Here is an 11,343-nt window from a genome sequence, read left to right on the forward strand (position 1 = left end):
ACGTGACACGTGCTAGCTGACACGGAGACACTGTTCCAATGCAACATTACATGTGGTCTTGTGGGTGACACGGGAGGGGAAGGTGAAATCGCAATTGCGCAGGCCCCTGGATGCAAATTCCGGCAGACCAAGTCCAGACTAGCGCAGCAACAACAGCAACGGGACACCGTCTCCGCGGCAGGCAGGCAGTATATCTCGACGCCACCCCGCCCCAGTCGCAGCAGCAGCCCAAAGCCGACGCACCGCCGCCGCCTTCCACCGCCGCCGCGGCGCTCCCGCTCCCGTCCCAGGTAACCCTCCTGCTCTCCCCCCCTGTCTCGTCCCGTTCCCCACCCCCGATTGCTCGTCGCGATCTAGCGTCCCGCACGCACGCGGCATTTACCGCCAACGCGGATCTGGGCTCCGGGCCTTCAGTTTCGCCTGTGAAATCGCCGGGGGGTGGTTCCGGTTGGGGATTGGCGGCGCCGGAATCGCGTGGTTGTGCCCGCGGTGGATCTAGGGGGTGGGAGTGGAGAGCTGCGGGAGTGAGGGCTTGCCTCGTCGCCGGCGGACTGGCCGCCGTCGACGGGGCACAGCGAGCGGTGCTCCCCTCCCGAGGAGGGTCTCCTCTCGACTAGGGTCGAGACGCGTCTCGCTGCTCATCGTACTCTGCTTGTACTGGTAGTGGTACTGGGCTGTGGGACATCCACTTGGTTGTGGGTGTGGGCAATCAAATCCAGTTCCGCTCCCACTCCATTCATGTACTTGCGGATTTTTGCGCTGCGTTGGCTCGGTTTGTTTCTACCTAATAAGGTGCTGTTACTGTTAATTTTACAGACAATTTTGTTTTTGTGGATCACTTGACTGTGCTACTGCTAGCCACTGTAGTTTAAGTTGTTCTGGTCTAAGCCTTGGGGAGATCTAGTGCTTGTAAAGTTTAGTTTAATGAGAGCTTGGTCGTGCTTTTGTGATCTGACTAGCTTCGGATGATGATTGATCTGATGGAACTATCTAAGATTCTAAGTTTTAGCTTCCATTTGTTTTCTACACTCTGTACTCTGTCTATTTATGGACAATGCTCCAAGCAACCACCGGAAATACTCTTTTAACTATTTTCATCCATACCCGTTAAGTGAGGACTGAATTTGATCATGTTGTTCTCAAGCGTGTCTTTCTGTCATGCAGGGTGTGAATATGTCAGCGAGCGCTCTGAAAGATCTCAATATTTCTCAATCAGCGGACCTGGAGAAAGGAAAGGACAATTCTGTGAAATCCTGCATCAGCAAGCCTGTTTTGAATGGCAGCAAACGTGCCAGCAAGGAAGAAAATGCTCCATCTGCTTGCCCTGATGTTGGGACTAATGGAAATGAGGCTGGAAATGCAGATGTAGAGTACATTGATTCTGAGAATCTAGTAGATCTCCCAGATGTTGATGCAACCCTCAGTGTATGACACTGTTTGCTTATTGGTGATATTTTGTTGGACGAATAACCTTTTTTTTTTCCTACTCAAAGCTGAGTTTACTCGTTTCTATATTTGGACAGACCTTAGTTAAAAGGTTGGATTCTAAGGACTGGGTTATGACATGTGAAGCTCTCAACAATGTTCGTCAATTGGCGATGTATCACAAGGAAAGATTGCAGGAGCTGCTGTAAGTCCCCCAGTATATATGTACTAGAAATGTGTTTACCCTTTTGACAATCCTTCTGATATCTTCCGAACCACTTATCCATGCCAGTCAGCCAGTGATATAGAATTGCATTGCATGTCATCTCCTGTATTGGTTGTTTGGTATGGTTTATGAACTATTTAAATTGCAGGGAACCTCTAGTTCCTCTTATTGTGAAATCTGTGAAGAATCCAAGAAGTGCTGTCTGCAAAACAGCACTAATGACTTGTTCTGACATCTTTAAGGCCTACGGTGACCTGATTGTCGACTCAATTGATCCACTGGTAGGTATTGCTATTCAGATTTGCTATTTAGAAGTTTCTCTATCAACTACAAACTCTCTGAATACATCTTTTATTTTTATTATCAAATGCGTTCACAGCTAGTACAGTTGTTTCTAAAAGCTTCACAAGATAAACGTTTTGTCTGTGAAGCTGCTGAGGCAGCCCTTATATCAATGACAAGTTGGATCTCCCCTTCAGTATTGTTACCGAGAATGCAGCCCTACCTCAAGAACAGGAATCCACGTATTCGGGCAAAAGCGTCGGTGTGTTTCAGCAAGAGTGTACCTCGCCTTGTAAGTGAAACTTTTTGCCTGAAAAGTTCTTTACAGTTGCAGCTTCTGTAGCCCCGATTCTTAGTTAAGATAGGAAGAAGGTTAATTTAATTCGGATTATAGTTTGCCTATCTGATGTCCCAAGCGATCAATCAGGTAGATATTAATAATTTAGTGTCCATGCGGTCTTGCGGACTGTCTCCTTCACTGTGAGCCTGGTCACTATATTCCATGTCTTTTTCAGATTCTTTGATGTATGCTATGGGCATTGAACCTTCTCTATCATAACTTGGAGCTAGATGGGCCAAATAATTAGCTAGTAAACGTGTTGGAGATTTGATTGGCTGAGAGTATTAAGATGGAGGATGTATATTTAGCTAGCTTCATGCCTTAACTAAAATTTGCTGTTATCTTCAATAGAGCAACAAGAAATGGAGGTTGAATGCATCAGTTTTGTGCACTGTAGATATACATGCACCAACCAATACTTGTTTTAACACATGTGAGGGATAGATTGTTACTCTGGCTGTTTTACAAAACTAAAACAATAGTGCTTTCCTTCTGTCCAGGATGTGGAGGGAATCAAAGAGTATGGAATGGATAAGCTCATCCAGATTGCAGCAACCCAACTTAGTGACCAGCTTCCAGAATCAAGGGAAGCTGCTCGCAACCTGGCACTGGAACTACAAGTTTTCTATGAGAAGTCTCAGGCCTCGACTTCTGGTGAAAATGAAGGCGAACCTTCTGTCGCACCCGAAGCTGAATCATGGGAAGCTTTCTGCCAGTCCAAGCTTTCTGCCTTAAGCGCGCAAGCCATCCTCCGTGTCACCTCTACTACTCCAAAAGAGGGTGTTGCTGCAGGTGTCACGTCTGCTCCAAAAGAAGGTGTGGCTGTGGGTTGCTAGCACAAGAGTTAGTAGATGCAATGAGATTGAGATTTTCCATCCAGATCACCTTTTTTGCTGTATATGCTTATGGTTGGTCCTTCATTACATCCAGTTGGGAATTCGTTGGTTGGTTGTCGGTTCGAGTGTTCAGGTGTGGACCTGCGGTGTTAATATCAGTGCAAGATATATTGGTTATAGTTGACTGTATAATCATTTCGTTCCACTACTTGGTATTAATTGGTCGGTGAATGTAGAATTTCTTCCACGGTTCAATGTTATATGGTCCTTTTTCCCCACCTTTCTGGTTCTTGTTCTGTTATTTTGAAGGGAAGTGGCTTTCTTGTGTTGCTGTTATACTGCAGAACTTGATGTTTATTCGTGTACCGGGCAATCACCTGTAGCATGTCTCTGCTGTTTGCTTTCAGTGTGAACTGAAAATGCCAAACTGTACTGTTGCTACGGAGAAGATACTGGCATGCTGCTGTTCGTTGGTGCCTTGGTGTCCGTCGGCTTGACAATGGTTATTTAAGGCTCTTTGAGCTGCTTATATGGACCATCTGCTACTATATGCATTATGCTATCTGAAGCTGAAGCTGAAGTTCCCATCGCTATGTGATGCTAATGGGTGCCTCTATCACTACAATTTCATGAAGAACTGTTAAATGAGCCAGTAAAAACAACATTTCTGTTGGCAAACTCGTAGCTTGTTTGAAAGCAGGATTCAACACGGATGTTTCTAAAGTTTTGTCGAAAAGGTTTCTTTTGGGCCCACTTTTGTGGAAAAATGCCACGCATTCAGAACTAAATGGGCAAAACGTGGACCTAACTTTTGTAAATGTTGATAGGTGCAAGGTTAATCAACCTTTCGATTGTATCATTTCAACTTTCAGAATTTATGGTGTCAGCATTTTGGCATTATGATTTCAACATTTTGAACATGAAATGTTGAACACATGTTAAAAAGTGTTGAAATATCCTCCACGAAACGGTGACTTAAGCACTTAATTTTTTTTTGGAAAGGTACATATTTATGAAAGTAGTAAAAGAAAGGTTTTCAAAAGAAAGATGGAATTGTTGAAAGGTTCATGTCTGAAATATGCGGCTTGTGTTGATGTTCCAATTCAATTGGTGTTTGTTTGTTACATCGTGCTCCCTAGTTTGGGTCTCTCATTTTCAATATAACTGCAGCTCTTATGTGGTACTCTTGAGTATTGTGGTTCATTAAAAAAAAAAGAAAAAGGGAATAAAAGGGAAGAAGTGGGCTTTCTTCTCTGTCCTCTCTCCACGCCTTCTGTCCTCGCTCTCGGTTCCTTTCCCAGCGGCGACGAGGCGAGTGGCGCTGCCCTGGAAAGTGTTCGTCGGGCACTTCGCCGGCCGACAAGCGTATGTCCTCCCTTTCCCATCCCTTCCTTTCCTGCTGTGCGACATCGAATCGAACTAGGCCTGCTAATGGATCAGATAATATTTAGAGTTTTTGGGTTGTGTTGTTATGTGGAATTGTTTGGATGGAAGGTAATGAGTTTACAGGACAAATGGGTTGAGATGGAATGGGTTTGCTAGCAAATTGGGTTGGGTTGGGTTGGAACAGGTTCATTTTTTCCGGGTTCGTCCTCCGGAGGAGCGGCGGCGGCGACACCGTCGGCTGCCGCGGGAGGGGGCTGGTGGGGGCTATTGAGCGGGACGCCCCAGATGGAGATGGGTCCGGGTGCCTGGCGAGCAGCGCCTTGAGGTCGGCGAGCGCGCAGAGCTCAGACAGTGGGAGCGCGGCGGCGACGTACGAGTCCTCCTTGAAGGAGGTGGAGCGGAGCAGCCGCCGTCCCATCTCACGCGCGGCAGGCCCCCCCGCCCCCCGCTCGACAGCTCTCTTGTCTCCTTGCCCAGCTTCCTTCCGCCGGTCTCCCAAATCCTAATCCCCAGTTCTTGAGCCAGCAACGCTAGCGGCGGGGCGGCACAGCAAAGCGGCACGGGCGCACGGCGGGTCAGCGGCATGGCGGCACCGCCGCACCGGCACGGGTCAGGGGCCGCGGTCTCGCGCTGCCGCAGGGCGCAGCCGCCGAGGCGTGCAGGAGCGTGCGCCTGCTCCGGTGCTCCTTGCTGCCCTGCTCGGCGAGCGACAGGCTGCCCAGACGCATCCGTGCAGCTGCGCAAGGAGCGCGAGCAGGCGGGAGCAGGCCGCGAGCGGCCAGCCGGGCAGCAGCCAGTGAGGTAGTAACAGGGTGTTCGGTCCAGCAACAAAGGCTTTTCGCTTTGCTGGCGAGACTGACCAGGACGGCGAGGGAAGCATGGTGAAGAAGCCCGGAACATCGCCTGCACCGGACGGAGCCGCTTCCGCCGCCGCCGCCGACCTTCTCGTCCCCATCTCTTCCATGCTCACGGTCACGGCTGCTCTGACCTGGACGGAGAAGAAGCACGGTCATGATGCCTTGTTCTGGGATAATATTGGATAATTATTGTATATTTATCCATGGCAACCTCACGGGAGCAGCCCCATAACAACCCAAGACATGGTGGGTTGGGTTGGGCTAGGGATAATTTGATTTGCAATGGAGTGGGGTGGAGTAAGAAAAAAGCATATTTGCTTTAGATTGGGGGGTGGGAATGGGTTTGATTCTTGCCCATTAGTACCTGGCCGCGGGCTAAAGCCTTAGTTGCTGGACCGAACACCCTGTTGCTACCTCACTGGCTGCTGCCCGGCTAGCCGCCCGCGGCCTGCGCCCGCCTGCTCGCGCTCCTGCGCAGCTGCGCGGATGCGTATGGGCAGCTTGTCGCTCGCCGAGCAGGGCAGCAGGGAGCATCGGAGCAGGTGCACGCTCTTGCACGCCTCGGCGGCTGCGCCCCGCGGCAGCACGAGACCGCGGCCCCTGATCCGTGCCGGTGCGGCAGTGCCGCCATGCCGCTGACCCACCGTGCGCCCGTGCCGCTTTGCTGCGCCGCCCCCGCCGCTAGCATTGTTGGCTCAAGAACTGGGGATTAGGATTTGGGAGACCGACAGAAGGAAGCTGGGCAAGGAGACAAGAGAGCTGTCGAGCGGGGTGGGCCTGCCGCGCGTGAGATGGGACGGCGGCTGCTCCGCTCCGCCTCCTTCAAGGAGGACTCGTACGTCGCCGCCGCGCTCCCGCTGTCCGAGCTCCGCGCGCTCGCCGACCTCAAGGCGCTGCTCGCCAGGCACCCGGACCCCATCTCCATCTGGGGCGTCCCGCTCAACAGCCCCCTCCCGCGGCAGCTGACGGCGCCGCCGCCGCCGCTCCTCCGGAGGACGAACCCGGAAAAAAATGAACCTGTTCCAACCCAACCCAACCCGATTTGCTAGCAAACCCATTCCATCTCAACCAATTTGTCCTGTAAACCCTAGCAAACCCATTCCATCTCAACCCATTTGTCCTGTAAATCCATTACCTCCCATTCAAACAATTCCACGTAACAAACCAACCCAAAAACTCCAAATATTATCCGACCCATTAGCAGGCCTACCCCTGCTCCAATCCAATCCCTCCATGCTTCGATGACCCCCAATGGGTGGGCCGGGTATACCTTGACATCCCTAAAATTTTGGCCCACCCAATAAAAAAAATCTCATCCCAACTCTAAGCCCAAGCCCACCAGGCGGCCAAGGAACCCGCCTCCCTCCCCCTCTCGTGAGAACTCGTCGCCTCTGACTCCCTCCGAAGCTGCCCGCACCCGACGCCCCAGGCGGACGCGAGACGCGACGCACGCCGCCGGCGCCTGGCCGCCTGCTCGGCCGCTCCGGCGCGCCACCCCGCCGCCGGGAGGGGACCTCCTCCACCCCGCCTTCCCGTCTGGCGACGCCTCCTCCGGATCCCGGTTTGTTCTCTTCTCCCCAATTCCCCAATCCCATCCGGATCGGGCGCCCGAACCCTACAACCGCCGCCCCCTCCCTGGCTCCCTGCAAGACTTCGCCACCCCCTCCGTGCAGGTAGGCGCGACGGCGCCCCCGGCTTCCCTGCCCCCTGCAGGCCGGCGGCCCCTGTAGCCCTATTCGTAGCTCCCTGAGGCTGAAGGTTTGTTCAAATCTCTCTATTCTAATTTTTCTTCTATATGTTACATGATTTCAGCCACATAACATGTTAGCTTAGTACGTATATCACATTATTGATGCAATCACTCTTGTTAATGTGGCAAAGAATAGAATGCAGCAATTGAGGACTAATGCTTGAGAACAATTCCTTGAAAGAGTTACTTTGTCACATTCATTGACCGGGATATTTTCTTTGAGGCGGATGAAAATGACATAACCGAGACTTCCATAAGCATTAGAAATTGTAGACCAGACAAGTAGCTTTTGTTTTCATTTGAACTAGTATGTTTGAGGTATTTGTATTATAATTTATGCAATTTTGGTATTTAACTGTTGAATTTAAGATTTGGAATGTAAATTATGTTCTTGGTAACCGAATTTCTCGTTGAAGTTTAAATTTTATTACTGAATTATATATGGATCGTACCGAATTGCAAGTGGGAAAAAAATGCTGTGGCATACCCTCTCTGAAATCCTAGGTTCACCACTTTTCGATTAGGTTGCTGTTCTTTAGCGAGAGGAGAATCGATTACCCGAGGTGCAACTGCACTTCGTTTTCCAAGATTTCCAGCGGTTCTGCTGGAACCCTCATGCCCCAGGTCAAGCTCGCCACCTTTTCGACATGAGGCTCAACAAGGTGGAAGTGAACCTTAGAAGGCTGCTGGAGGCGGCTCCTCGTCAGCAGAATCAGGCTAAGCTTGTTCATGTATGTACTAGTGGTTCATATGAATTTCATTGGTAGTTAGATTTCCATCACACATTGGTAGAGTTGATCACCTGACTTTCTGAACTTACTTTGAAAGGAAGATAAGAAATAGATATGGACTCATTCTGGTTTATTTGAGTATCAACGAATTATAAATATTTATCATTTTGAATGAACTGTGTACTAGTCATTGATGGCTTCCATTCAAATGCAGTATGTAACCACAGCTAGGGAGCTATTGGAGCAGCTAGGAGCAGAGACCACACCTGAAGGGGTATCAAGGTGTGTTTAATCTGCGATGGCTATGAACTTTTTGGAGCACTGAAATAGTGATATACTGGCTGTGACCCAATTAATGTATGTCAAAAATATAGAATTTTGTTGTAAAAGGAAAACCAGTTGCCATTTGACCGTACCAAACAAAAACATCAAATTATTTTCTGTCCATTGTAAAACTGTTATGCATAGATCTTGCCAGTCACCAGTATGGCCATCCATCTTTTGCATTTTCCATTAAAATCTTGATGTCTGTGCCAGTTGTTCTGGCCGCTAATTACTGAATATCCCCTGGTCGCATATTCTTTGGCTGACCGACAAGGCACAAATGAAGACTGGCACATTCTTCACCTATCCTATAATTACAAGTGAACTAACATGGCTTCCAGGGAAATCTTTCTTGTTTTTTTTTTCTCGAACACGCAGGAGAAATCTTTCTTGTTTAATGGAAGGCTCCTTGTTTCACCGCTTCATAAATGCATGTTTGTCTTTCAGATTCACTAAAAAGCTCTGTAGAGATATGTTCCATGTCGTGACTCCCAAGACATACAAAGTTAATAGTCACAAATTTCTGCCATTTTTTATTTGATGACCTGCATTTTTATGATAAGAATCTTTTGAGTTATTGCTTGCCTTTTTCATGTATCTGGTCTTATGGTATTGCTAATGTGTTCAGCAAAGCAAGCATTTCTCTGTGTGAAATACTTTCCATCCACTGCGTATGTTATAATTTTTTCCATGAGCAGAAGATCACGTTTTTTATGAATCTGTTCTTTTCAGTGTTTCTAAAGCTAAGCTTTCTGAGTATTCAGAAAAGATTGAAGCACTAGCTGCCAGGCTTGCTGCTCCAGTGGTATGTTATTATTGCATTGTTTCGTTTTTACCTCTTTACCATTCTTAGTTTGTTTGCCACTTCTTCATAGGATTCAAAGCTACCACAGCTGATGATATGTCAATTTCTTTTGTCTGAATCTTTATGTCATTAACTTTTAGATACACTTCTATATTATGGTTAGTGCAGCCTGAAAATGAAAAGCCAGTTGTTGAAAGCAGAGAAGAAATCTCTGATGAAAAAGCTAAGGCAGAAAGCCCAATATCTTTATCATCAGGATTGCGAAGGAGATCAGCGTAAGTTAAATTTGGTCCCCTTGTTTCCCTTTGCGTACGATTACAACTACTGAACTAACAGATGTATCTAAATAGATCTCATGCCGAGGTTCAACCAAGCCATCTGGAGCAAAGAGGAGATATTGGTGCACCTATCAAATTGGATGCAGCAGCTCAGGCTCACATTGAGAAGCACAGGTTTGCTACTTTGCTAAAGATTCGTCCATATCTCGGTCTCTAGCTCAATCCCCTCTCCACAGTTTCTATATTGCATGCAACCAACCCTTTACAGTATCCATTCATTTTACTGGGTTAACTGGGGTGCTCTGTTGGAAGCCAAGCCATACTGTGCCATGTTTAACTATTAACTTCCTTTTTGTCCCTAGTGTTTTAAGATCTATGCATCGAAATTTTAGGCCTTGGCGCCTTGCACAAGGTCATCAAATGAATATACAACCAGGAGCTATTCTCTTACTGTTACCTAATCTTCGTACTGCACAGGAAGCTGCAAGAAGATTTAACCGATGAAATGGTCGAGTTAGCACGCCAGCTTAAGGAAAGTAGCCTTATGATGAACCAATCTGTGCAACAGACGGAAAAGGTATGCCTTTTTTTTTCCATTTAGTACTTTACAGCTTTTCTGTTGTGTTGACATTGAGTTTTATGTGATAAAGTTATTGTGGTGATACTGCACCAAAGATCTCCTTTTCAGTTGGCCGCTTGTTGAGAAAGTCAACTTATTTGCTCATGCTGGCATGCAGATCCTTGATTCCACTGAGAGGGCCGTGGAGCATAGCTTGGCAAGCACCGGTCGCGCAACCTCACGAGCGGCGGAGGTCTACTCTCTGACTTCCAAGACGACGTGCTTCCAGTGGCTGCTCCTCTTTGTGATGACCTGCATGTTTGTAATGGTGGTTCTGCTCATCCGGATCACTTGAAGGAAGAGGCCGCAGTGGGCACTCTAGTGTTGCTGCCCCTCCTCGTTGTTCAATGGGCTCTGACTTGACTAGAAAAACGCCCCAATCCGGGAGTTTAACCTCACAGCAACAAGATGGATGGTGTACTGTAAACAGATGACTTTCTGCCAAGTACTTGCGTTCATGGTATTTTCTGAACCAAGTGTTGGCATTGCCTGTTTGCTGTATGATAGCAGCGTGTAGTCTGTAAAACTGGACGGCAGCTGCCTGCATAGGGGATTTGTGAATTGTTATTGCTGTTCTGTTGGTCAGCTCGAGCCTTGAAGTAATTAATTGATCCCGAATCCCGAGCTTTGTCCTATGGGCGGGTCCTGCTCGTAGGTGCTTCTAGCTATAGGCCTTGTTAGTTGTGTTTGTAAATTTTTTGAAATGGAATCTTTACATATTTGAAGTATTAAATATAGATTAATTACAAAACTAATTACAGAACTTGTCTATAAACTGCGAGACGAATCTAACGAGTCTAATTAATCTATCATTAGAGCATGTGGACTGTAGCAATTACTGTAGCAATTTAGTATTTAATCATAGTCTAATTAGACTCATTAGATTCGTCTCGCAATTTACAAGCAAACTATGCAATTTATTTTTTATTTTATCTAGATTTAATACTTTATGCATGTAAGATTTTCTTTCGATGTGATAAATTTGGAATTTTGAATTTTGCAACTAAACAAGGACATAGCTGGCCATGCAGCACGAGGCACGATGGGCTGGTCCGCGGCACGAAAAAATGGCACGGCACAGGCACAGGGCTTCGTGGGCCCGGGCCGGCACGAGCATGCCTGCAAACCGTGCCTGGGTCGTACATTAACCACGATGGGCCGGCCCGGCACAACACGATTAGACCTCGGCTCGTCAAGCACATTAACCACGATGGGCCGGCACGTCACGGCACGATTAGACCTCGGCTCGTCAAGCACACAAATTGGCCCGCGAACAGATTTGGCCCGCACCTCGCGCCCCCACCCCCGGCCCGGCCCAAACACCCCTAACGGCTCCCCCCGCCCAACGACTCTCTCCCCCTGGCTATATAAAACGGGCGGACGGGGACGGGGGAGGCGACGCAAACCCTAGCCTCCACCAGTCCGCCCTCTGCTCACCGCCGTGCCCAACTCGCGCCGCCTCCGCTCTCGGCTATCCCAGTTGT

General features: G+C 48.3%; 2 protein-coding genes across 6 annotated transcripts; both read left to right on the top strand.

The window, feature by feature from the left end:
• The first annotated feature begins 88 nt into the window (after positions 1-88).
• On the top strand, positions 89-3,389 carry LOC120679048. Its single transcript, XM_039960535.1, has 6 exons — positions 89-290; positions 1,165-1,425; positions 1,524-1,630; positions 1,800-1,932; positions 2,031-2,225; positions 2,774-3,389. The coding sequence occupies exons 1-6, from the start codon at positions 111-113 to the stop codon at positions 3,107-3,109; spliced, it is 1,212 nt and encodes a 403-aa protein (XP_039816469.1). The 5' UTR covers positions 89-110; the 3' UTR covers positions 3,110-3,389.
• A 3,308-nt stretch (positions 3,390-6,697) lies between these two features.
• Positions 6,698-10,494, top strand: LOC120678760. 5 transcript variants are annotated; one of them, XM_039960077.1, is made up of 9 exons: positions 6,725-6,913; positions 7,026-7,110; positions 7,627-7,833; positions 8,048-8,115; positions 8,890-8,962; positions 9,122-9,237; positions 9,313-9,414; positions 9,718-9,817; positions 9,978-10,494. In XM_039960077.1, exons 3-9 carry the CDS (start codon positions 7,750-7,752, stop codon positions 10,152-10,154), a joined length of 720 nt encoding a protein of 239 aa, XP_039816011.1. In that variant the 5' UTR covers positions 6,725-6,913; positions 7,026-7,110; positions 7,627-7,749; the 3' UTR covers positions 10,155-10,494. The 5 variants fall into 5 exon arrangements, with proteins under 5 accessions (XP_039816012.1, XP_039816013.1, XP_039816011.1 ...); XM_039960079.1 differs by having other exon boundaries at positions 6,705-7,110; positions 9,131-9,237; XM_039960076.1 differs by having other exon boundaries at positions 7,026-7,833.
• Positions 10,495-11,343: the final 849 nt, after the last annotated feature.

Source organism: Panicum virgatum, chromosome 6N (assembly GCF_016808335.1).
Source record: "Panicum virgatum strain AP13 chromosome 6N, P.virgatum_v5, whole genome shotgun sequence".
NCBI classification, from domain to species: Eukaryota; Viridiplantae; Streptophyta; class Magnoliopsida; order Poales; family Poaceae; genus Panicum; species Panicum virgatum.